The 27,899-nt window shown below is 37.2% G+C and overlaps 1 protein-coding gene and 1 long non-coding RNA gene across 17 annotated transcripts in view; one reads left to right on the top strand and one right to left on the bottom strand.

Annotated features, from left to right (window-relative positions):
* Nucleotides 1-18,411, top strand: part of PIP5K9 (phosphatidyl inositol monophosphate 5 kinase) — a 46,597-nt gene extending 28,186 nt beyond the window's left edge. For 10 of the 16 annotated variants that reach the window (XM_088872475.1, XM_088872473.1, XM_088872476.1 and 7 more), the window contains 3 exons: nt 1,861-2,018; nt 17,453-17,624; nt 17,748-18,411. In XM_088872475.1, the coding sequence (XP_088728601.1) occupies nt 1,861-2,018; nt 17,453-17,624; nt 17,748-18,027 (610 nt within the window). In that variant the 3' untranslated portion in view covers nt 18,028-18,411. Of the gene's footprint in view, nt 1-1,860; nt 2,019-5,781; nt 5,825-17,315; nt 17,625-17,747 lie in introns of all 16 variants that reach the window. The other 6 variants (XR_016059592.1, XR_016059594.1, XR_016059589.1 and 3 more) reach the window with 3 other exon arrangements.
* Nucleotides 17,269-27,459, bottom strand: LOC148781305 (uncharacterized). Its single transcript, XR_016059595.1, has 2 exons — nt 27,222-27,459; nt 17,269-18,265 (listed from the first exon to the last, which is right to left on the bottom strand). It is a non-coding gene; the product is annotated as an uncharacterized LOC148781305 (long non-coding RNA).
* Nucleotides 27,460-27,899: the final 440 nt, after the last annotated feature.

Genomic DNA, 27,899 nt, shown 5'->3' with positions numbered 1-27,899 from the left:
AGTGACAATGACCTCTTTTAATGGGGTCTCAATTTTTGCCATGCACATTAGCACCTCTGACAAAGAACTTAATGGTGCACCGGTTGATGTGGATTTTGTTTTTCTTTGTGAAAACTGGTTGATTGTGGCAGTTGAGTCAACCACATAAGGCAACGCCTGGTTTGTCCCATTTAATGAATATCCAAATGGTCGGCTAGTGACTGTGTGAAATGGAGTGGCGTGGCAATGTGTTGGGTGCAGATTTCTACACATATATGGGCACTGGCTTTGGATAGTGATGAGTACCTTGAGCCACAGATGACAAGGTATATGGATAATGGAATGTGATTAGGGTGAGAGGATTAACCAATCCTAGTGGGAGTAATCCAAATGATTTTCAATCTATTTTCAGGAACTAACCACATTTGTGACTGATCGCTTTGAAGTGTCTCGATTCCTGGCGTGAGTGGGTATGCCATTTGCTTGGATCCGAAACCTGTTCTTTTTGGTAGGGGACAGCTTTGGGGACTAGGTTTGGGGATGATGTCTTCGCCCTTTCAAGTTGAGTTTCTTGTTGGCTAGGGCCTTTGCAGTTAGTACTTGTTGCGAGGGGAATGAGAAGGGGTATAACCCAGCCTGAGACAGCCCTGCGGTTTATCTGGGAAGAAGCGCTTGTTGCACTTAACCATTTTTTAATGCTTTTGGTTCTGTCTCAATGGCTTAAAGGTGGCGACTATTGAATTTTGAGGAAGCGTAATTTTTTCCTCAATGAAGAAACCCTCAATATGGAAGAAGATATAACCTGGTGGGATGCGGGGTTGGGTTTCGGGACGTGGGTTTTTTTTTGTTTTTTTTTTAATTTCTAATTTTTTTCAATTTATTTATTTATTTTTTTGGGCAGGGGGGTTGGTAATGGTCGATATTTGGGATTTTGAGTGCGTGATCTCATTATTTGGTCGAGCATTAATAAGAATTTCACTGTATAGTGAGGAAGGCTTAATTAGGTGAGTGTGGTTGTGGTTAAGTGGTGGAAGAAAAATCTGGTTGGGTTCTAGTTTGCATGTCTTGTTGTGGCTGTAATTAATGCCATAAAAGGAACATTTGGTGGATGAGGGGCATACTCACCCTCTCTATGAGGAGAGGGGGCTTTGTGGATGCTGGAAGAGTTGACCTCAGGAAGGTTGAGGGTTGGTTGCAGAGGAGGATGGAGGAGGAAATTTGTAGGGAACAAAAGAGAAGGCCTAGACCAAGATTTTCTCAAGATCATTCCAACGCTAGAATGTAGTTCCCATACTTCAGACAACACTCAGTTCAGGGTTTTTGACGCTCATATCCATGTCAAACCCTATGACATATGCCCATGTCTTTGTTTCTTCTGCAATATTCATACATTCATCGGTATGATCTATTCATAACCTCATTTGTAAAATTACATTACATATGTTAAGGGACCAAAATGCTGGACTGTGCAGCTGTGTTAGAAAAGCTAAATTACTTACATACACTCTTCACTTCAGAATATACCAAACACCCACCACACATTTAACATGAGGACTTGAGACACTGCAATTATTCGTTCTTTTTTCTTTGATGGGATTTTCATGCATGTGCACATGTAAAATTGTCTAATGTAATTGTGCTCTTCAATTATATTGTGCCACATACATGATCATATTGACATAATGATTATTCTTTATCCTTCTGTATTTTAAGTAGTTGTGATCATTGTACTTAATTTTTTCGAATATTTGTGTCCATTCATGTATCCATTAGAATGTTTATGTGGATTCTTCTTGAAACTTTTAAAACTGCGTAGTTGTTCTTATTTTATAGTTTTGGATTTGTACTTTTCTTAATGTTGTACTTCACTTGTTTATGCAGGCAAATAGAGATTGATAGCCAGTTCTTACAGACACAAGGGATAATGGATTATAGCCTCTTGTTGGGTGTGCATTATAGAGCTCCCCAATATTTAGATTCATTAACAACAGATTCTCATATTTCAACATCTGAAGATTTTGCAATGCTTGCTGAAGAAGGCAAGTATTATTTCTTTTAAATGATTCTAGATATTTTCTAATGGATAGTTCCATGAGTTTCGTTTTTAGTTATTGTGGTCATACGTATGGATCCTAGATTAAAAGAGATGGAAGGGATATGTCTTTTATACGTTGCAAGTCACTTATTTGATTGGAAATTTGAACTTCAAAAGATTTTATCTTATCAAAATTTAGCATCTTGTTGGGTGTGCATCATCGAGCCTCCCAATATTTAGATTCATTAACAACATATTCTCATATTTTAATATCTGAAGGTTTCAGAAGCTTGCTGAAGAAGGAAAGTATTCTTTCTTTTAATTGTTTCATGATGCTTCTAATGGATAGTTAGTTCCATCATCATTATCATCATCTGACCCTTATTTCAACTCGAATCTTGTATGCTATTCTGCTTTAGTACGGGCCATACCTTTAGTCAGACCATAAGTTACTATAGCTCTTCTCACTGCTTTCATCTATGTTCTTTGTGGCCTTCCCCTTGCCCTATTAGAGCCTTCCATTTGAACCAAAATCGCCCCTCTTAACTAGTGCTTTTCTAGGTCAACACTACACATGGTCGAACCACCGAAGTCTACTTTCCCTTGTCTGAAGCCACCTCTAAGTTTGCTTGGATGTATTAATTCTAAATTCTATCCTTTCTTATCATGTCACTCATCCATCTCAACTCGGTTACACTCATTCTATGGATACACTCATTCTATGGACATGTTCTTTCTTGATCTCCCAAGATTCCTTCCTATAAAGCATGGTTAGTCTTAAAGCCATCCTATAAAACTTCCCCTTCGATTTCATTGGTATGCAACGATCACATAAGGTTCTAGAAGCACATCTCCACTTCGTCCACCCAGCTAAAATTTTATGGGAGACATCTTCCTCAATCTCTCTATTCTCATGGACTATCGATCCAAGATATTGAAAATAGTCTCTTTTAGGTAATTTTTGGCCGTCATTCTTTACTACTTCCTCTTTTCTACTCCTATTATAATTAAACTTGCATTACATATATTTAGCCTTAGTCCGGCTTGTTTTAAAACTTTTAGATTCTAGAGCATCCCTCTAAAGTTGACTTTGCATTATTGTTGTCTCTAGTTTCATCAATCAAAGCTATGTCATTTATAAATAACATACACCATGGTGCCTTATCTTGTAGATGCCTAGTTAACTCGTCGATAACCAAAATAGAGAGATATGGGCTCAATGCTAACCGTTGGTGTAGGCCTGCTATCATTGAAAACTTATTTGTCTCTCCACTAGTTGTCTTCACACTAGTTAGTGTCTTCTCATACATATCTCTCACCATGTCAATGTCCTCTAGACACTCATTTCTTTTTCAACACCAACTAAATTAACTCTCTAGGGACCCTTTCGTATGCTTTCTCTGAATCAACAATGACCATGTGAAGATCTTTTCTCCTCCCTGAACTTCTCAATCAATTACCTAATTAAGAAAATAGTCTCAATTGTTGACCTCCCTGGCATAAAACCGAACTGATTTTCTGATACACTTGTTTCATATTATAGTCATTGCTCAATCACTCTCTCCTGTAATTTCATAGTATGACTCATAATTTTGGTCCCTCAATAGTTTGTATATTTCTGGATGTTCCTTTTGTTCATGTAAATGCGTACCACAATACTTTTTCACAATTCATTTGGTATGTTTCTTTTGCCCTTTCACTATTTCTTATTAATCTAAAAGTGGTGTGAGAGGTGCGTGAGACCAAATTGGCACTCTCACATTACTCTCCCTTCCTCCTCCATCTTTTCATCTCTCTCCCTTCTCTGACATATTATCAGAGCAGTGATCCTTTTCTTCCCTCTTGTTTTTTCTTTTCTATGCTAAAATATTCTTCCCATTTAATCTTCTCCATCTTTATTTTCTTCTCTACCTTAACAGCAACATATTTCTTCTCTTTCAATCTTCGCCCTTTTGATGTTATTCTCTAGCCTAACAAAAAATGGGGGGTTACTTCCTAGGGTTGTTCGATCTGATTTCCTAAAGAACTTTTTTTTTTTTTTTTTTTTGTGCCCAGAAACCCTTTTGGGTCTGCATTTAATGTGGTGATGCTGCTGTTCGTGTTATTCTTCTTTGAAAATTGATATCAATAGAAGAATCGTTACCTACTTTCGAGGTTTGTGGGCAACTGTGATTGATTTGCCAAAATTTTCTCTCAAAATCCTAAGTTATTCTTGTATATAGGTGCTGCCCCAGTCTAATCAAAGAGTGATAGCATGTTGATTCTCAGATTTGGATAACATGGTATTGCCCTATTGCCTATTAGTTCGCTCAAGTGTGAGAAAGTTGGTATTCTCAGATTTGAATGGCAAGTATTTCTTTCTCTTTTTTTTTTTTTGGGAAAAAACTGTTTCTGGCATTCTACTAGGCTTGGTGTGGGTGATTGTATTCAAATGAACTTAGTTGGCCCATTTATCTTTTATTTACTATGCTCATGGCTAATATAATTAAAACCGGAACCTTCAGTCTTCCTGAACATGTGGGGATACAAATTACTTAAATAAAATTAAATGAGTTATCGGATAGTGTTAGGGGAAATTGAATACTTAGTGAGTTTGATAGTAGATATGAAGAGTGGATGAGAGAGAATTACATAATCATGACTTGGCTGTAGAGTGTGGAGCCTCAAATAAGTGCATATGTGATGTTTCTTGAGACTGCTAAAGAAATTTGAGACACTCTGAAAGAAACATATTCATCATATAAGAACACCTCTTGGGTATATGTACTATTTGAGAAGATGTTCCAATTGCAACAAGGTAATTGTGAGTGTATATATAGTGCCCTTAGAGGTATGTGGGAAGAGTTGAATTTCTATTAGCCTATATATGGTGATGCAGAATTATGGAGGAAGCAATGTGAAGGATCCAGAGTTGCCAAATTTTTATTGGGTCATAATCCTGAGTATTATCCTATTGTGGATAGATTTTGGCAAAGGAGTAAGTTGCCATCTCTTGATAATGTGTATGTGTGCATTCAACATGTTATCTCCCTCTCCTGCACCTTCGGACTTGAGTGTTAGTGATGGGTTAGCATGGAACCCATTTGTGGGGACAGGTGATGGAGTCAGAGGTATGGGACGTGATCATGACTTAGGAAGGGGCTGTGGTAGAGGTGATGAATGCAAGGGTTGTGGAACTTGAAAGTGTATGTATTGTGGGCGTACAGGTCATACAATTGATAAGTGTTGAGATAAGATTGGTAAGCTTGCTTGGGCAAATCAGGTTAGGTTACTTACACATTTGACAATGATGGTGTTTATCTGAATGGGCCTAGTAATCATCACCTATAATCAAATTCTGTTGTTGACTCTATTGTGCTTACAAGAGAAGAATATAATGAACTTGTTAGACAAGTACAACAGCCTAGTGTCCATCCTTCTACTTCCATTGCCACCCTTGCTAACTCTTTACTTTATGCTGCTTAGCATCTCAGAATCCTACTCCCCTGGTCGTTCTCTCAGGAGACTTAGGAGCTTTTGACCACAAGACTAGTGAGTCTTCTATTTTCGTGTCTCTAGATAAGTTGGCTCCTAATTCCTTTGTTACTTTAGCTGATGGATCATTGTTTAGTGTGTCTAGATAGGGTACAATCACGTGTACTTCTTTCCTTTCTCTGTCCCCTATGCTATATGTTCCAAAGTTTCCTTTTGGTTTGTTGTTTGTGAGCAAATTAACTAAATCTCTTCACTGCTCTGTAACATTTTACCCCTCCTCTTGTGTCTTTCAGGATTTGAGGACGAGTACGACTATTGGTGATGGGTATGAGTCAGGTGGTTTATACTATTTCGATGATAATCTTATTGGTGTTGCTCTTTACTCTGCTGCTTCTCCCTTTTTATGGCATTGTCGGTTGGGCCATCATTCTCTCAATAACTTGAAGTTGTTCATCCCTTCTTTAGGGCTAGTGTCTACCTCAGAATGTGAGGCTTGTCAGTAAAGCAAGCATCATAAGGTGGAATTTCATTCTAGAACTGATAAACGGAGACTTACTCCATTTACAGTTGTAAATTTTGATCTTTGGTCTCATGCTAGAGTACAAAGTTTGTCTAGCCATAAATATTTTGTTAATTTTCATGGATGATCATACATGAATGTCATGGTTATATTTAATAAAAAGAAGATTTGAAATTGTCTCTATTTTAAATTGTTTCACAAAGGAATCCAAACTCAATTCAACAAGAATTTGTGTGTATTATGTTCTGATAATGCTAAAGAGTATTTTTTCCATATATTTTAAAATTATTTTGCTCAAAATGGAATTTTACATCAAACTTCTTGTGCGCATACTCTTCAACAGAATGGGGTTGCTAAAAGGAAAAAATCAAGATTTACTTGAAGTAACCTGCATTTTGCTGATTAGTATGTGTGCTCCGAAAGCTTATTGGAGAGATGTCTTGCGGACCTCATGCTATTTAATTTATCGTATGCCCTCTTCGATTTTGAATGGAAAAACATCACACTTTGTTCTCCCTTGATACTCCATTATTTGTTGTTCCTCCACAAGTGTTTGGGTGTGTTTTCATTGTTCATATGTTGGGTGCCGGTAATGATAAGTTAGATCCTTGAGTTGTCAAGTGTATTTTTCTAGGGTATTCATGCTTTTCATAAAGGTTATAAATGCTATCCTGCTGGTTTACAAAAAAAACTTATTTGTGCTGATGGTACCTTTTTAAAAAATACTCCTATATTTTAGAAGAGGTCGCATGGTTGATGAGGATTCCTTTTATCCTACTCCATAAGAAGTTCACAGTCCTCATCTTCTATAGTTCCTCTTCCTATTCCTGTTGATACTTCTTTGCTTCAGTTGCTTGTACCAACTAAATCTATTGCTTCTATGCATTATAATGTCCCTCAAGGGTAGCCCATAAGCATTCACATGGGAAGGAAAGTGTAGGATGGACACCTTCCACCAACGCAACCATCCACTCAATCATCATCTTCTCCTGCAGATCTAATTCCTACTTTTGACTCACATTCGGTTCTAGTGACGATAATACATTTTTTGCCACATGTAAAGGCGTGAGGTCTTCTACTGTGGTCTGGATGAATATTGTGATGTACCTAGGCTTGGAATGTATGATCTGTTCTTGCTTTTGAGATGAATGCAATCTGAAAAAGGAAAAATAGAAATTTATGTCATGATAGTTACTGACATGATAGTTGAGGTTTTAGTATTTTCTCCATGTACAAGGACCTAAGTTTCCCAAATAAAATCTCATTTCTTATTAGGATATCAACCAATATCTCTATCAAGTTAGAGTGGGCAGTTACTAACATCATAATTGAGGATTTAAGTAGGTATAAGTTTATATAAGGTTGCAACCTTAAAATGTAGAATTACATATGCACCTAAAAAGTCCATCGGAGAATGTTGTTTGAACGATGATAAATCTTCTAATAGATCATCTCAACATCGAGATATATGAATATGAAAAAAAAAAAAGATTTTGAGCCCCAAAAATAGTGTATCTTGCAACACATTATCTAGAGTGTCCATTTTCAAGATTTCCATATGTTTATTGATCTACTTGATGTTAACCATTTTTGGAGTTTAAAATTTTATAATTAGATATGAAAATAAATTTTCAGATAATCCTAAAAAAAAATTTCATCAAAATTGTATGTTATAATAAACATTTGGAGGTGCACCTTAATTGGATTGTTTAAGGTTGCAACCTTATAGAAACCACACCCATATAATTCTCCATGTCCAAGGATTCAGTTACCCAAATAAAATCTTGTACAAGAAATGTATTAGTTATTCTAGCCACTAGTGCAAAATGCTTGGCACCATTGTAGTGATTGTCTTGAAAATATTTTTGGTTTCTTATGAATTAGTCAGTTTCAAAGATCCGTTGCGCTTTATATAATATTCAGCAAAAGGGTGGGGACAAAAAACGTTACATCATTGTTATTTTCTTATTTCTTTGGAAAACAGTTTGTATTTCAATTGGTTTATAAGCATCAGTTGCTTCTTTTGTGGACTTCTTTTGCGGTGCATGCAAGGGTCACAAAATAGAAGGCTTGGTAACATGTGAGAGCGGTGTATTGTCCATGATGTTGAGACAACACATGGGAACCTAACTATATGGTGATTAGAACTGATAGCCTTTGATAGTAGCTCTACCCTAATGATAAGGTTTGAAAGAAAACAGAGCACATGGATGTATTAGATGGAGAGAATGACAAACCATGTACGGAGGAAATCACTCAAGAAACTCATTGTAAAGCATAAATCAAGCTAGAGTGTGGATGTTGTTAAAAGGTTATCAAAATGATGATGAAGAGTGAGACATGCTAATGGAGAGATTTGGTTTTCCTACAACATTGTTATATGTGGACCCGTGTATGCGTGTGTGTGCACACACATACACTTATTACAGTTTGTGTGTATATATATAAGTGTAGGTGTATATACCTATATATATCATATATTACGGTGTATATGAGTAATTTACTCTTACAATCTTCATGTCCATGAGATATTATAGTGACAACCATGGATAGCAAACGTAAGAACAACAAATCTTACAACTATGCCCACATACAATACAGATGCAAAGCACCATATCGTACCATGGTCATCTTGGCTTTATGAAGCCAATGCCGTATCCATGTGTATGCCTTGGTGAAGATATCTGTGATTTAATTTTCAATGCCACTGAATCTCTCCTCAATTTTTCAAATGCAATGCTGATCAATCTTGATGTGCTTTGCCTTTCCATGATATACTGGTTTGGGAGAAATCGATATGGCACTGTGGTTATCATAATAGAGCATCAATCTAGAGATATTCTGACCGAGGGCTGTCAGTAGATGTCAAATTCGAGAAACTTCAGCAGTAACTACTGCCACCTGTATTCCACCTTCGTGCTCAACCTAGGTGCCATGGTTCTTTGTTTTCTGCTACTCCAAAGAAGCCAATTTCCATCCCAAAAACAGCCAATTACCAGATATGAAATGGAAAATATCTGAATCTCGAATAAGAAAAAACAGTGAGAGGATTAGAAGTATAAATGGCAAATATTTGAATCGTGAATAGGAAAAAACAGTGAGATGATTAGAGGAAGTCTTTCCTCCAGTATACTACATGCAATCACTAATCATTGCCTTAATATATTGAAGTGTGTTTTACTGCCTCGCATGAATTGGAAGGCCTACTTCATTATGAAAACAATGTTAGTGTTAGAAGTGAGAGAGAGGTATTGTGCATGGTGAAGAGGAGAATGCGAGGGAGAGCAGGAAAGGCCAACAAAATTAGAGATGTTTCTTCATTGCATTCTTTTAAATACAGCATTAGAACATATTTACCATGGGTTAGCCTTATGGTAAGCAATATTATATAACTGCCCTATAACATATTCACTAATGGTTACCCATATGTTGCACTATATTACATAGACCCTTCTATATTTTCCTTTACAATCTGTTTGCATGAATAATAGGACTGGAGGACGTTGTTGATACTCCAGTATTGTTGCGATCAGAAATAGGTTCTACCCTCTTTAGCTAAGTCTCTGATGAATTGGCGCTGAGAGTCATGACGGGTTCACAATCCTTGATTCCACTGCAAGAAGTCTAAAGCGTACCCATGCTGGGAAAGTATAAGTTTATCTACAGTTTGATCCCTGCAAGGCAATAACTATGGACTCCTTCAAAGAAGAATCGATTTGCTCGCTTCAAAGTAGAACCATCTGCAAAAATTTATGCCTTAAGGTGTCGTCAACACAAACATAACAATTGCAAGTCTGGATGTTGTCCATAGAGAACGTCATGGAAGTGATTGTTCACCAAGCACCTTTAGTGGCAGCCAATTTATAAGAAACACAACTATATGAAATGTCTCACGCCAAAGGTTAATAGAGACCTAACTCATGCATCTCAGCAAGTGCAGTTTCTGCTAGGTGGTGATGCTTGCATTGCAGGCTGTACCCGTTTGTTCGAGCATGTGTGGGCAAGACTTTTGATGATTTATTCTATTATCCACGTACTCTTTGGATGTGAACTCATCCCCATCTTTACTTCGAAAATTAATGATTTTATGGGATAATTAGTTTTTAACTTGGACAATCGAACTATAGACACCAAGACCAAGGAGGGCCTCAAGAAGAGGGTTTGGCTTCCTTCAAGTAGTGGAGGTTCTCGCATTGCTCCTCCTTCCATGAACATCTCCTTTATGGGTAAATTCTTCACATACAAAAGGAGGGAATGAATACGATGTGGGAATTTGAAGCATCAACTAAGAAATATACACAAGGTTATGCTTACTGTGGGGACTGAAACGAGTATTTGGGAGAGGGAATGTTAAGTGTATGAAATAGAGGCTTTTCCAATGTGCGTGATGGGGGAGTATTCCTATACTAGTAGCAATGGGGTTGGGATCGTGGTGGTAGCACCACTTGTGCCCCAGCTAAGGTCTAGGCTTCCATTCTCTCCTAACGCATTCAAAAACCACTAACGATTTGGAAAAATGGGTGGGGGCTCTTCTTCCCCACTGAATTACCCAAAAAAAAGAAGCAATGGTTCCTCTACCATGATAATGAATAAGCTTTGAGGACTTACCCACATCTACACACATGGCTAACTTCTCTAGAGTCAAGAATCCACAACCATAATTCGACTAGTTGATACTCAAATTGGAGAAGCATGATTAAGGGCAGCATTTTGGTTTGTGGAATGCGATGAGTTTGCTGAGGACTGAAGGGTCGGGTCGCAAATTGGTGTTAGGCATGTTGAAGGTGAAATTCATCCTGTGCAAACAGAAGCAATTGGCTGCTTTGTAATTTCCTTTCCTTTAGGGCATATTTGATTTGTGAAAGACTTGGTTTTTGAAACGACATCTTTCAGTACTATAGCACTTCCCTATTTGATAACGGGGAAGTTTTACAGTAAAGTGGATACTACCATATCCACTTGCCATATATTTAAAGCTAAAAAGTGGATATCGCTAGTTCCATGGGGGGACCATGGAACTTAGGGTATCCACTTCCCTGGAAGGCGAGGTTTCCAAAACCTTTCAACAGTCTTTTTCAAAAACTGATGGGAATCAATCAATTTCTATCGTTTCCCTAAAAAACCTGAAGCAAGAGCTAACTAAGCCAAGAAGAAAACCTCAAGAAAGAAGAGCTCGATTTGCAGTCCCCCGCCTTACCACTCGACCATGCCGTCGAACGGATATGGAAACCAACGGAAACACTTTTTTCGGGGGGGTTACTAAATGATTTGTTATTTTATTTCTTCAAGGCGATGACACCTCTGGTCGGTCTCGTTCTCGAGAATTCATTTGGAAATCTTTTTAGGGTTTAGGGTTTAGGTTTCACATGTAAAACATAAACATTCCTTTGTGATCCACTTTTAAAAGTCTTCTTAATGCGACGGCTGCTTGTTGACTCTTTTTGTGAGTACACTGGTTGTGGTTTCGAGCTGCTATTCCGCCATGAATTGTTGTATTTTGGACGGCCCGCCCATAGCTCTTGCAAATCTTTGTTGATAGCAAAGAGTAAATCGTCTGCATATCGAGCGTAGCAGATGTTGTTACTAAATTCACAATGGATTCGAATATCGAACTGATGTAGAAAGACATTAATCAGTATGGATGAGAGAGACCTGTAGAATTCCTTTCTCTACAACAACATAGCTCTTTCCTTATCCTTGATGTTAGTGATCAGAAAAGAATGAATTAGATGAATGAATCGGGGATCTTCAATGTCTTGTTTTAGTGCTTGAATCAGTCTTTGATGATTGATACCTGAAGTAGGAACTGCTCGTCAGGAGCAGAGGGGGTTCGATTCCTGTTATATGCGATGTGGCGAAAAAGACCGATTCAACATGTCTGCATTAAGATTTAAAACTTGTCATCCACAGCCAATGTTCGGGATAGAGAACTTACAATAATACAACGCCGCATTCTTTGAAGATTGAGGAACAATTAGAGATCTATTAAGCTCCTTTCGTCGAGTGCCCCTCCCGGTTCACTTGGCAGTTGGCCTACCAAGCACTTGCCCGCAGCTCCTGCCGACCGCTTTGCGAGTGGAGCGCTCGTTATCTTGACTTTTCTCGCTGTTGTGGTGGGGCCTCCTCCCATTGCTCTAGCCATAAGCTATGGTAGCTCTAGGTCGCACCCACTGGGGCCCGCCCTGCAAGGCCAGAGTGGGCTCAGCGGTCATCAGCAACCCAACTGAAGCACCCAACTCTTCGATTTGGGCCTAAAAGACAAAGACCACATTGGAGATGTCCTTGGCCTTCTAGGTTCTCAACCTGGAATGAACAACTTCTTCCCACAATGCTTCCAATCTCGCAAGTCACAACTCCAGGGAAGAGGCCTTGCCACACGTGGTTCTTGTCGCGACTAGGTTCTGTCATATTTGCAACCGAGTTCCACCTCTGCTCAGCGCGACTAGGTTCTGTCATATTTGCAACCGAGTTCCACCTCTGCTCAGCAGCTCTGTTCCAGGATTTCGTCTGCCCTGGAACTTTACCTGAGCAATAAGAAAATGGGGCAAATCCTATGGATATTTTGTTTCTTGACCCACTAACATTCCACCCCATAAAGCATAGCTGGTCTTATAGCGGTCCTATAGAACTCCCCTTTCAATTTCACTGGTATGTGACAATCATATCCACTTTGTCAATTAACTCTAATTCTATGCGCGACATCTCCTCAATCTCTCCATTCTCTTGGATTATCGACCCAAGATATTGAAAATAGTCTCTTTTAAGGTATTTCTTGGCAATCAATCTTAACTACTTTGTCATTTCTACTCTTGTTATTATTAAATTTGCAATTGTTTTAGTCCGGCTGATCTTAAAATCTTTAGATTTTAGTGCATTCCTCCAAAGTTCTAACTTTGCGTTGAAGGCACCTCGTCTAGTCTCATCCATCAAAACTCAAGTTCTTCGCAAAAATATACACTACGGTACCTCATTCTGTAGATGCCTTGTTAACTCGTCCGTAACCAAAACAAAGAGGTATGGGCTCCACACTGAACCTTGATGTAGGCCTACTGTTACTAAAAACCCAGTTGTCTCTCCACTAGTTGTCATCATACTGGTTGGTGCTCTTTCATACAGATCTCTCACTATGTCTATATATCCTCTAGAGACTTCTTTCTTTTCCAACACCCACCAAATTAACTCTCTAGGTACCCTTATCATATAATTTCTCTAAATCGGTAAAGATCATGTGGACGTCTCTTCCTTTTTCCTACACTACTTAATTAGTTGCTTAAGTAGGAGATGGATGAAAATGAAGAAATAAAACTCTTCAGGCTTTTTTAGGCAAGGGAGAAAGAAATATATAGGGTTGAGCAACTTTGCTAACCAGGAAATTTTTTATTTTTATTTTTTGGATGCGCTTGAGGAGCAATAGAGAGAGGTTTTGACTCAGTTTTGAATGGGGATCATGTGGAGAGAGAAGGATTTGGCTAGGGTTTCAAAAAGTGATCTTGTGAAGAGAGATAGAGAGATTTCAGCTAGGATTTTGAATAGAGTTTTCAATTAGAGATGAAATCTGATTTTAGTGTGAAGGAGAGAAAAATGGTGGTCAAAAGAGATTTTATGGGTTCTTACCGTAGGAATGGATCAACGAGATCTAGATCCTATGTTTTGAGACCATGTGAAAATGTTGTCAAAATGTAGAAGATGAAGAGTGAATCCTGGGGAATATGCATGTCATTGGGTGTTGCATGCAGGTGCAAATTTGTGCTTGCTTGTGTTAGGGTTAAGGGTAATTTACTCTTATCTCCTTCATATACATGGGATACTACAATGAGTACATTACATAAATAAATAGGCATAGGAACTTCAAATATTACCACTATGCCCATTACAATACACATACAAAGTGTAATATTTGTATTAGATGTATTAGATGAGGGAGAATGCAAGAACATGTGAATTAGAAATCTCTCGAGCAACTACATATGGATGTATCAGTCTATCAGATGAAGAGTGAATAGCAAAACATGTATAGTGGAAATCACTCAAGCAATAGAGGATTTTGTTGTTAATCTTTGGACTGGCATAAGAGCTAACAACGTGCCTAATCCTTGTCATTTATTAAATTAAGGGATGTCTAAAAACTGGCTTCCCTATCCATTTATTAAAATATGGGGATTGGGCTGTGGGAGGTGAGCCACCCCCCTTTCTCTTAGGATATGACCAGTTATTAGGTGAAACTTGAAATTTGTCAGTCCATATGTAACTCAAACATGTGCATTCATAGTTCTTGGCACATGTTGACATGAAAGAAACACAACATACATCCAACACTTAACCTAGACAATTCTGCTTTGTTGTTTTTTTTTCTTTAATTACTTAATGTCACTTAAAATCCCACCTCCTCCGTCCTTTAAGTGATGTGCGGAGGTTCTATGTTTGAGAGGACAATCTTGGCATCCATGTTTCTAACATGTTTATCTGTATTGAATGCAAGCATATATTTGTATATTTGTAACATAAGTGGCCCACATCGATTTGGACAGCATCCCCTATCCACATATTTTAGTATGGGCACTGGTGGATGTTGTTAGGCTCTCTATTTTATATCCATCGGACAGATTGGATTCCGTCTCCATAAAAAGGGAGTTCCATTACAAATTGGGCCCCTTCTTGCAAATGTTCTTCAGCTATAAAGAGGATGTACCTTTTAGTTTATTCTTATTGTTATAATTATTTTTGAAACAGTTAAGTGTGATGTACCTACTTTGGCAATTTTTCTTGTACTACTATCTAATTGGTATGATGGGTGATTTTTTACTAGTAGTCTAAAAGTTTGGAGCCAGGTAGAATGGTTTGGAACTAGTTTTAGCCATGCACTTTGAGGCATTCTACCTTAAGGAGCATACAATATAAGCCTTGAATGTGCTCTTGTGTGATGCACAACCTCCTCCTGAGTGGGGGGTATGGTTGTACTTCTTTGTAGGCTTTGTTTAATGACTAGACCTTTAAAAGTTTCTCTCAAGAAAAGGAGAGTCATTTAAATTCCAATTATATATCCCAAGGTCCAACTGCTTGGAGCGAGTCTTAGTCCCACATCGTAGGATGTAGGCTGATTTGAAGGGATGTACTTAAAATGCTACCAAGGCATTGGCAATTGGAATTTGGTACAGTGCTACTTAGAGTGTATGATAAGCAAGAAAAACACGGATTGGTGACCCGGATTGCTCATTCAGAAAACTGGTCTGGTTCAATAGATCGGTGGTCCGCATCGGCGATCCTGCCAATAAAAATTTTGAATAGCAAAATAATGAAAAAAATTAAAAAATAAAAGTGGGGCCCGTTCTCTTGCAAAACCATCTCGTTTTGTTACAGAGGGACCGGCTTTGGATATATTAGCAGAACCGAACCAGCCCCACCAGTTGCCGAACCGAATGGGCTGTTTTTTGTCCGGTTCGCCATTTTCTTTTGAACACCGATACTAAGAGAAGAATACATAGTAAGCCTCGAATTCTACGGTTGCATGATGTGTGTTTCCAACCTACTCTTGAAAGAGTGCTATGGTGGTATTTTTTTTCCCATTTGGTGAATGGTCCCTCTTAATTTCCTTCGTTAAAGTCAATTCCTTTTGGACAAAGTTTGCGAAGATTTGGGGTTTTTTTTTCTTTTGGGCAGTTCAACTGGGAAGGGCTTGCATATCTGTGGTAGGAATGGAACTCAAGATGTCATCTTGTGTCACCTTGCCATGCTGACCACCTATCTTGAGCCCATTCCTGGAGGAGGAAAAAATTGAGCATACTCCATGTGATGGTTACTTCCTTTCAAATTTGCATTCTCTAAATATCGTTAGGTAAATGAACATGTTGCAGAAATCATTGGTGTCTAAATGGATAATACACAATTTATATGTTTTAAAGTTATAATTGGGCGCCCTTCTAGTTTGGAGCACCCCTGTGCAGTAACTAATAGAAATGCAGCACTTTGCTCGAAATGCCTTTGTAATATCCTTGCCTAGAGGTTAGAGTCATTGGAAGATATATCATAGTTGTTGCTTTGATTCTCGATTATTCAATGAATAGTTGTGGTCCCTAAACAATATATTGTTTGATAAATGTGTACCATCCACCAATTAAGAAAAATATGTAGCATATTGGAATGAGTATCTAAAATATTAATTTCTTTTATAGGTACTTCGGTAATTTTTTTTTTTGGGTAAGGTGGAATGAACAATTTAACACCTTACCCACATCTTTTATTTGAATTTAAAAATACTCAAAAAGAAAACATATGATTTTGAGTTGGAATAGTTGCAAATGGAAAAAATGTTAAATGCTTCATCTCTTATAGGTATTTTGATCATTTTTCCTATTATTTTTCATAGCTTTTCTAACTACAGTTTGCTATAATTATTTTTTTTTTGAATGATTGGTTTGTTATGATTACCCTTTTCCTTGAAGTTCTACACTTCAAATTAAAAAGTTTCAAAAAGCATATTCTAAATGGATTCTAGGCTTAAGGCCGGGTTTCCACTTTTGAGAATTTAGCTTAACAAAAAAAAAAAAAATTTTCAGTAGAAAAACTGAAACTCATTGTGATGGACAAATTTGCATTTCTCCACCGAAAGAATTAGTTGAAACCCCTTCGATACCATATGATGGTATCATGGTATCATCACCATGAAAGCCTTTTTCCTAACCATATAGGGTCAACTGTACGAATCCTGGTTCGCTGTTCTGCTATCAAGGCCATATCCTCAGTGAGGCCATTAGTCCCTATATCTTTTTTCACTACTTATAATGGTATGAGTGGTTATGAAGCACTACACCTTTATCAATTCAATGCATAATAATGGCCTGTCTGTAATGGATACAAATCTTGATGAACTGCAATGTATGTTAACTTATGGTGAATATGAATCAAAGGAGTATCTATGACATTGAAAATCCCGAAGTGCTGAGAGTCGAGGACTGAAGTTATAGGTGATACTTTTATCCTTCCACAAGCTTTGTCCAAAGACTTGATCAAACCACCGATGTCTGTGAGGGACTTGTAATTTAGTGGTGGGGAAAGAAATAAATACCCTACTAGAGGAAGGAAAAAGAGTATTTGTTTTTGTTGAACTGTATGTTTAGGCCGACGTGTGTAAGTTATAGTCAAAAGGATACTTTTAGTGTTTATCTAGATCAATCTCTTTAGTTCTTTCCTTGATTGGCACCGGTATCTATCTAAATCAATCTCTGTAGTTCCTTCTCGTAATTGGTGTAGTGAAAACCAGATCTTGGTAAAGCACATGTTTATTTGTAAAAATTTTGTGATATGTTTTAGGGTTTTAAACGGTTTTCAACCATCCAACCTCTCATAGAAACCAAAGGAACACTTTTAAGAGTCGTCCTATCCAGTTCTGTTGACACTGATTGGCCAGACTGAGTTGAATTCAAGGTGTGATGGTGGTGGTGGTGCAGTGTCAGCAGCTCACGAGGACGAGATTTCATGCTACCCGAGGGGTCTTGTTCTGATTGCACGTGGGCCGCTCGAGGACGGCGTCGTGGTTGGTCCCCATATACGTGGCAACCGTCTGCGAGCATCAGCAGCTGGTGATGAAGAAGTAGATTTGCTTCTCCCAGGCACAGCCAGGTCATCACTTTTCTCTTGTGCTTTTGTGAATCCTGAATCCAACTGAAGAATAAATTTGAAGTGCTCTCTCTCTCTCTCTCTCTCTCTAGACTGATGTAATTCCTTTTCTGTTTGGTGAGGCAGACTTCAAATTCAACTTGGTGTGAACATGCCTGCTCGGGCAGAGTATGTCCCAAATGGTGAAACCAACAAGAGTGAACAGTTGTTTCACGAAGTGTATGATGTGGTCCTCTATCTAGGTATCATTGATATACTACAAGACTACAATATGAATAAAAGAATCGAGCACGCCTACAAATCCCTCCAATTTGATTCCCTCTCCATCTCAGCTGTCGATCCCATGCACTACTCTCACCGTTTCTTGCGGTCTATACAGAAGGTGTTCCCAGAAAACAATTCTTGAGGGGGTTCTTCAGACTTCAGGGAGCAGATGCTGCTTCATTTCATTTCTTTTTATTTAAAAATGTTGTCTGAATGAAGGAATGACTGAGTGAAACTTGTTCTTAACTTCTCTGAATCCTGCCAAATTATCGCTTTCTCTTTTGCTTTTCTAATGCTCTTCCACAGGAGGGAGTGATTGTTGTGTTGGAATGGGCCTCTAGATGTTATGACTCTTCAATTCAACATTCTAAACAAATCACCTGCTGCATCAAAATTTCAAACATAAACAGCTCAATGTCTCTGAGACAATACTATATGTATTGTATGCATAGTACAAGGATGTTGCGATCGCTGTAGTCATTGGACGTGAAATTTACACATTAAATTGAGTTACGACTTTCAAGAAGTTTTAATTGGGGCTTTGTGCCAATCAATGATACATCGTATTCCACTTGATTTCACATTTAATGGTTTCACATTTAATGGTCAACAATGATTGTAATTTTTGTGTACCAGAAGTATGTGGTCTGTTTCCTTCTCTCTTGCGCTATATATGTTTCCTTCTCTTGCGCTATATATATATACACTTCTGAATAGGGAATATATCCCGTACTTGATTATTGTGGGATGGTCAATAAATTTTCATAGAATGACTGTGATACCGCTTTCTTATTTATTTATTTGTATTGGGAGCTCTCAATCAGCTATTATGAGAAGTTCGTTTTGAGGGGGTTAGTATGATCTCCGACTCCATGATCTATGGTAACGGTTTTCAACACTACCAAACCAGTCTCTGGATGGTGATGGTAGAGGTTGGACTACACTTGGGATATACATGGTAGTGTATATATAATGGTGAGAAATGCATCATATATTGTACAAGGGTCGTGTATGCACCATGCCTAAACATGGTCAGCATATGTTTGGTGACCTTTAATACCTACGCTGTCAACCTACAAACAAATTACCATTTGTGCTTTTGTGTACTTGTATATAGTCAATTACATGCACCTGTACACATTATATGGTGGTGTATACTACGTCAACATCAGTAATATGCATGCAACTCAGTGTGTTATATTTTTGGGGTAAGTGAAATTTTTTTTTTTATTATTCAATGGGGAGAAATTATAGTTTTTTTTTTGGTGAGTCGGGATAAAGGGCTCCTATCTTTCGTAGGAATTGAGCTTAAGATGTAGCTTTGCAAATCGTAAAGCGTTAATCACTTAAGCTTGGGCTCTTTTTTCTAGTGTCATTATGGTTAAGAAAAAAGGGGTCAGTCAGTGGGGATTTGGGCCCTTACGTTTTAATGCGAATGGAGTCGAAAACTTCATCATGGGATTCAGCAGTATTATTAACAAAGCCCCATGTCATTTTCAAAATTGACTTTGAAGGGAAAAGTGAAGAAATTCGTAAGCAAGAATTTTTTTTTTGGGTTGACTAAGTGGGGAGACCCTTGGTAGCAATTGTTTAGGATCTAGCGTTGCAAATCACCAAATGCTAACCAATTAAACTTGGGCTCGTTTCTTAACATACAATACGTTGCACTCATTATGTTACAACCAATGTTTAACGGATCGGTGACCCGGATCGGACATTTCAAAAATTGATCCGGATTTCGGATCGGGCTAAATCGTTCGGATTAAGCTTTAAAAAAATTAAAAAAAATTATTAAAATTCATTATAAATATGTTTTTTAGGAATCCAATAAGAAATAAGGGTATTGCATTATTATCTTTTATTGTTTTCATCAATTTATGAATATTGGGATGTTCTTTCTTTGTATGAACTTATGTTGATCATTAAATTTACATCACACAAAAGAAATCATAGAATTATCATGGATTAAGTATATAATCATATATGGACTACAATAAAGAGTTGACTAAATCGATGAAAAATTGGCCACTAAAATTTCAAATTGGCGGAAAACCCTAATATGCTAAAAAAATCCAAATTATTACAACCTAACTAACTGTAATATTATATATCAACAATATTTTATAATTATTTTATTATAAAAATAATAACAAATTCAAAATATTTTATAATATCATCTAATTTATAATGTATTATTGACAACTGTAATAAAAATAGTACACTACATGATTTATAATACAAAAATTAATAAATAAAATAAAATATTTGGTTATCAATGAAGAAATTATTAGAATGCGTACCAATTTTCTTTAATTTTTTAGGTTTCTAAAATAAATTAGTGGAAGAGATTGTTAGTAGACAGAGAGAGATTCAAATGGCCTCATTGTATGAATCCTATATTTAAATTAATATTACTAAATTTATGTTAAAGACCATCATGTTATAAAAATAAAAAATATAATTAGACCATTTATTCCTAGGTTGTATTAATAAATACCTTTTATTTTTTTGACAAGAAATACTTATTGTGTTATTATTTTTTTTTTTTTACAAGAAAAATATGATACTTGTTGATTATCTTCTTTTTTTTTTTGACAAAAGAAGAAGATGTTGTATCACATTTTTTTTTGCTTGTATTAATTTTTATTTTTTTTACAAGAAAAATAAAAAAATGATGTTGCCAAAGTGCATTTTATTTTTGATGCATTTTGTTTTATTTTTTTGCAAAAAATACTTGTTATATAACTTTGTATTTTTTTTACAAGAAAAATAAAAAAATGTTGTATTATCTTTTTTATCTTTATCTTGAAAAGCCTTTTATTTTTTATTTTTTCTATTTTTTTACAACAGTATTTTCTGCCTTTGCTTATTCTTTTGACAACAAAAATATAAACGAGGACGCGCGCTAAGGGGTTCGAAGTCTAGACGTCCACCGAAAAATTGTAGATGTCAACCAACACCGTCTCGTTCCCTAATGTGATGTTATTAGCTACTATAAAATATATATTCAATCGTCTTGCTTTAATGATCTTTTGTGGAAATTATCTCTCATCGAAGGATAAGCTTTGTTTTGTTCTCTATAAATTCATGTGTAATAGATGTTGCATTGCGCGTGTAGAAAAACGATGGGGCCGACATGTGAGGTGAATTACCACGTGTGGAGGATTTTTAGGTACCACGTGTTGCTCCCGTGAAGAGGCCACGTGTAAGACTCGCGATTCCCAAAAGGGAATCGCCCGGTTCTGTCTTTTGGGGTTCTCTCTTTTGGGAATCGCCTGATTCTCTCTGGACACGAGCGATTCCTTGTTTTTTCGTGAAACCGGCTTGGTTGTAGACGATTCTCGAGTCGAACCAAATGAATCCGACTCGACTTGACGAGTTTTCAAACCCTGGTTACAACATTACTTATTTGACTAGTCATACATAACCGTAAACAGTAAAATTACTAGGTTTTGCACTGTGCATCATGCAAACCACGTTGTTAACACATTTTCCACCTCATAAATGTAATATTTGTGTTGGTCACTGTGTGCTGAAAATATGATAGTGGTTCGTATTATTATGGCGATATCATGTATTACCATGCTGGATATTAACTAACGGGTGTGGTTTGCATTAGGTTGCGACATTGGAAATGTGCACCTCACTGTAAGATACGATTTTGGAGGCGAAAATTCTTGGGATGATTTGAGGATCTATTTTATAAAACTTTTAATTCAAAAAATGGATCAAATCAAGCAATACACATGAAAATCTTGAAACGATCTTAGATAATATATTGCAAGATGCATTATGTTTGACTTAAATGTTTTTTTTTTTTATTTTATCCATATATTTCGATGTTGACATGATCAATTAAAAGGTTCCCAAACTCAAAACACTTTTTTCGATGGATTTTTAAGTTGCATCTTAATTATACAGTTTAAAATTGCAACTTTATATAAATTTTTTCCTTAATGATATAATAGTATATGTGAGTTATATCTTGTATATGAGTGGTATCACTTATAATTATTGTAATTTTGATACTTATATGGCACATCCCACGTACATATATGTTATGACTAGTTTTTCAAAACCCGGATCGGAGGGGCATATCATCTGGCCAGATTGCTAATCGGATTGGTCTGCATCCATCATCCCATAAAATAAAAAAATAAATAAGAATTGAATAAAGTGCAATTCTAATTTATATCACAATTTAAAGGCACATGGTGTGGAGCGAGTACATCGGTAGGTCCTCCAGCAAGCAGCTGCAAGGTTATGGGTTTAGAACCATCGTTTACCTTTTAAGATGTGTAGATATACCATTTTGAATTTGGTTATTTTTCTTAATGTTAAATCTCTAAAAGTGCCTTAGAAATACCTTGTAGACCCTTAGGGACCATCCTATCTAAATACACCATAGTCTATCTTTTATATGGTCCTTTGGACCATGGTCCCAACCTCCTAGAACATTATAGAGAATCTCCAAGATAATATTAAAACCCTAGGAAACCATTTTAAAATCTCGTCATCCTAAACACTAAAAAATAGAAAAACCGACTTAGATAAAATCTTTCGAGTTAAGTATGCTCAAGAAAATACGGAATTTGGATCAAGAACATCAGCGAAATCCCAAAAAATTAGCCAACCATGTTTTAGACGCTAGTTTTTGTGGCCTCTAGATTAAAAGTCTGAAAACACCACTTTTTGTTGCATCTAAACCTTTTGACTTTGTTAACTCAAATTTTCTGTAAAAATCCATTAGAAATCATTTTTGACTGACTTAGAACAAACTTTTGAAGCCTATATAAGGGTTCTATTTCAGATCATTCAATAGACCAACACATAATCTTAGATGTAGAGACCTAATCCGAAAGTAAACCTACACTTAAGAAGACTAACCCCCAAGATACTTAAACAAAAAATCCTAGAGAATAAAGCCCTAGCCTAGATCCTCTTAACCTTAGCTTAGAACTTTAGCCATCAAACATTAGATCCTAGAAGCCATGACCTTAGATTTAAGATACGAAACACTTAATTCAATGCTAACCTCTCTCATACATCCATAGTACTCACCCAAAAAAACAAAACAAAAACCATCCATAGCCAATATTTCCAGCATATCAAATGGGAAAGTCAACCAATTTCTAATAGAAAAAGTGAAGGCAAAGACACGTAAATAACCTGCGGTCTTGATACGGGCAGCACCACTAACTTCGGGCGTCTCGAGTTTAAACTTTTATTTCATTTTTTTCTTTAATTTCGGTTAGTTTGAATATTTTAAGTAGACTTAATTTTGTAGCAGATTTCCTTTATTTTGACAAAAAGATCAAGTTAGCATTTCCAATGATTTCAAGAGAAATTATCATTGTCAAGCTCCATGGATGTTATATATATACAATTGCAGAGAATTGCTGGTACAGACTTTCCTATCGTATGTGGTCAATTTCCAATATCTTTCGTGGGCTAACATGGTGGCTGATGCCCTTGCCAAGAAATCCTCATTTAGTTCTGAAGCTACTGTTTGGCGCTTTCGTTCGACGGACTTTATTTCCCTGGTTTTAGTTCATGATCTGGCACAACTGCCTTTTTGTAGGGTTGCAAAGTAATGAGTTGTTTCTCTTTTAATTTTTTATTAATAATAAAAACAAAAATGAATAGGGGGCCTCTCCTACACTGACTTACCAAAAAAAAAAAATTGATTTGAACAGAAATTGGTCTTTTGAGGTTAATTAGTTTTTAAATCATAATTTGACCGTTCTCACAACTCTATAAAAAATTTAATTAACTAGTTTTATAGCGATAGATCAAAGGTTCTCTGATTGCTGTAGACAAGATGTAAGGCACACCCTATTTAAAATAAAACACTTGGACAAATATATGCAATGTACTCCATTAGGGCCCGTTTGGATACATGGAGATACAAATTAAATCAACAGTCCTAGAATATGGGGGTCCACTGTTTAAATAACAACTGATAAGAATATAGGTGTCGACTGCTTGGATAGTATCTAATAAGAGATCTAGAAGATGCATGTCCACTGTTTGTATTGCCTGGAAGATGTGTTTCCAAAAATTTATGACATTCTCGTTTTGCACGATTCTCATCATACTGATTGGGGAAAAAGTTTAAATTACTACGCATAATTTATTGATAGATTAAGGTGATCTATAATTGTTTTTGTTGTTATTATTGTTATTATTATTATCATTATCATTATCATTATCATTATCCGTGCGGAGATGTATACTCGATCTTCAAAAGACATCCAAACTGAAGAAATGCCCGATCTCTAAGGAAACGAATCTTCTCATAAATGGATATCCAAATTGGCCCCAAAGCAATAGTAAAAAGAGTCACTAACATAGAAAAATGATTCAACCCAAGAACGTAATCGGTCACGCTTGAATCTCGGTCCAGATTGGGCAATTCCAATCTAGACCAGCGGTTTTTAAACATTTGTGTATGCTTATATATATGGGGATTGTATACACTTTGGACCAACGATTTCACATCCAAAAGGCCAAGTTTAATGGTGGCTTCTATGTATTACACTTTTCCTTACATATGTAAGTGGTAATATTATGTTAAAATGAGTTAACCCGCTACATGTACGGCGGTCATATGGTCACCCTGTAAATATATTGTATATGGACTATATACCTAGTTGGAGTATGGTTGGATATTGATCCCGATGCAGTGGAAACCACCATAAAATTCAACTATGAGGATTGGATGGAAGTTATGTACTTTTTCCATATCAAATTTTCTTTTTTGAATATTGATCATTCATTTATGTGGCATCTAGAGTTTGATATCGCCACCGTAGGTCTCCTTCTTTTAATTGCCAGAGTTAGAAGTATGGTTTAGAATGCAAATCCCAAGGTGATCAGTAGAGGGCTTGAGAGTTCTCACACGGCAATATCGGATCTTTAGGGTTGGATCAGATGGAAAGAAATACGAATTCTAAAAAGAAAGAATCTAGGTATGCTCCTTGAACTTTTTTGAGAGAGACGGGAAGGACTCAAAATAAACAACCTCCCCTTTTAAAGGTGTCCCAACTCCCACCGTTTTCTCTTGCAAATGGGTATCCAAATAACCACCTAGAGTATTTCATAGGTCGTTTGGAACCTGGTATTTGCTACACCTAGATATGGATCAATCCTAGGAATACAAATTCTAGGATTTGTAAGACATGGTTTTAGGAACAATGCCATTTGGGCATCTGGTTGAACCTAGCATGTAACAAATCCCCTATTTGATTCATCTAAATGTAAAACCTGGTTTTGACAATTTATTGTTAAACTAATTTAGCCATTCCTTTTATAATTTGATGATTACTATTTCATAGGCTAGCCCGTGCTAGCGCCCAAGTGGGCAATGCTTGCATGCCTCGTCTCTTAGTGGCACCACATAGCAGAAGTGCATACTTACAAGGGTAAAGTGCCACCAATCCTCAGTCGCACATTGCCGGCCTATGGTCGTGTACCGCCTGCTCTCATCATGCTCCACTCACTTGGTCGTGCACCACGGCCCTATGCATGTTGACTGCATTCCATTGGTCACCCCAAGGTCCCCAATTGTCAGGCCCTTGGTTTCCTCCTATCAGTTTACACTTGTCCGCATTGTCGTACCCTTGCACCAGGCCTTTTGTACCTGGCTGCTTGAACACATATATCACATGGGTCACATGAGGCTTACAGAGAAAAAGGGTCTTATAGGCCTCCACAATCCTAAACTCCGACGTCCTCATTGGATGCTTGAACTTAACTAGGTCCCCATAAACTACAGTTCCAACCGATACCCATCTCCACACATTGATTGTGTCCATTTCAACCACCAACCTTCCCATCATGCACACATGGTCGGTCCTCCTGCAACCACCATGTAACCTAGTGTGTGGTACGCTCTCTCACCACCACGTCCCATTTGTTGCCTGCATGACCTATACCTAATGCCGCCACCATGCCTAGATTTCATGGCTAGGTGTACTGATGCCACCATGACTAATGTTGTTTCCCCCGAATGTCATCCAAGTGTTTTTTTTGGGTCTTGACACGAGCTTCATGCCCTCCCTATCATGCAAGTGGTTTCTACTAACTCCAGGTGGTCTACACAATCTTGTGTACATGTTTAGTTTCGCTACTACCACCACACCCCAAGCCTGCTTTCATCCAGTTCAGATCTTATAAATTTTACACTCAAATTTTGATTGACACATATTCTAACATAATTCTTAAATAATAATAATAAACTATGAGCAAGATGAATGAAATATGTTCCACTCATATTATTATTATTTATAACGTATTTAATTATAAAATAATACCAATTATATATGAGTAAGATGGCCAATAAATATATTGCACCTATTATTATTTAAGTAATAATCGTATATGAGTAAGATGACCAACAAAATAATTAATTTGATGTTATTTGAGTAAGATGACGAACAAAACGTATTCGACTTTTTTTCTCATGTGCATGCATCTTGATGTCAAGATGATCAATTTGAGGATATTTGGGCATCAAAACAACCTAAACAACCTCTTCTTGTGAAATTTTTGAGGTGGGCTTTAATTTGATTGTTTAGCCCCTCGGGTATATATAAACCTTTTCCAATAAAAAAAAGACAATATTGTTTTAAAGGTTTTATGCATGTCACCTTGCTGGCCACATGACACATAAGGGACCAAGAAAAATGGTAGGAGAAAGGAATTTCAAGCCACCAAGATGTGGTTGTGGCATCCACATGACAATTACAAAAAAATTGTGTCAGGTTTCTCATATTGGTAAGTCATAACAATTGTGAATGAACACAGTCACAACTTATTGCAACCACAAGAAGTGAGGCGCCTTTTAGATTGTAAAGAATATCTGAAAGAGACAAGTGTTGTATATTAAACCTTGAAAAAGTTGGTTTATAAAGATATTATGTGTGGGCTTAAAATAGAAAAGGATGTTGCATGTGGACAATTTCCATTTTTAAAAAAAGATGTCTATAACCTTATAGACTCTATGAAGAATGTGGATCAAGAAAAAGATGTCGCTTTGCTTCTGTTTATATATGAATTTTTGGCAGAGCAAATGTAACCTCCGCCTTGTTTTCCGTTTAAACTCGTTAATCAGTGGAAGGAATAAAGGGTCTCGTCGAATTGTAACTCAGATGAGAGACTGACCATGAAACCACTCTCATACGGATTACCGTTGGTGCCAGATCGTGAAGCAGTAAACTTGAAAATTTGCAAGAAGGCATGAAAGAGGGGTTTTACGAGAAAAGAGGGGGAGATTGAGAAAATGTTTTATAAATACACAAAATATGAAAAGAAAGAGAAGAGGAGGGGGCGAACCTCAAGCTGGGCCTCTAGGCTCGGCACCCGCTGACTCAGAATCAAGCTTCATGCGATGCCTTTTTCCTGTCCTTCGGAGTCCACTGAACAGGAGCAATTGGTATTGATATAGATTTAGGGTTTCAAGGAATATTGGGATTAAGGGCTCAGGGTTGGTATTAGGTGCGATAGAGTTTCAGCACCAACTCGGAATTTTTGGGAGATAAAAATGGTGATGGGGGTGGGGCTTGGGGGGTGCTGGGGCTATATTTATCGATAAGGGTCCATTCAACAATTCCACAAAACCATGATCTAATCTAGGCCATTCATTTCCAGCCATTGGTTGCTACCAATGACATCAAAGCTTAACGTTGATCAATCATTTCAAAATTGATTCGTTAGTGCTGACGTTGATGGGGGCATTACCACGGATTGCATCCCCCTCATTAATGAAGCACTATTTAAGATAGTGACATGTTAGATGTTCAGGGACGCTGGGCATCACTACAGGTAGCTCTAGTTCAAGATCCCTTGAGGCGATTCTGATCATGATGCTCGACGTCAGCACGCCCATAACCGAGATAATCATTGCTAGCGTGATCCGCATTGTGAGATATGATGTGTTGGTAATTTGAGCTAATGATTTTGGGGCGTTGCTGGTCATGTTCAGCGATGTGGCCACCCTTATCGCCGAGTAGT

The sequence above is a fragment of the Amborella trichopoda genome, chromosome 7 (assembly GCF_054954075.1).
Source record: "Amborella trichopoda isolate Santa Cruz 75 chromosome 7, AtrichopodaSantaCruz75HAP2 v2.0, whole genome shotgun sequence".
In the NCBI taxonomy this organism is placed as follows: domain Eukaryota; kingdom Viridiplantae; phylum Streptophyta; class Magnoliopsida; order Amborellales; family Amborellaceae; genus Amborella; species Amborella trichopoda.
This window is presented reverse-complemented; position numbering and strand designations above follow the sequence as displayed.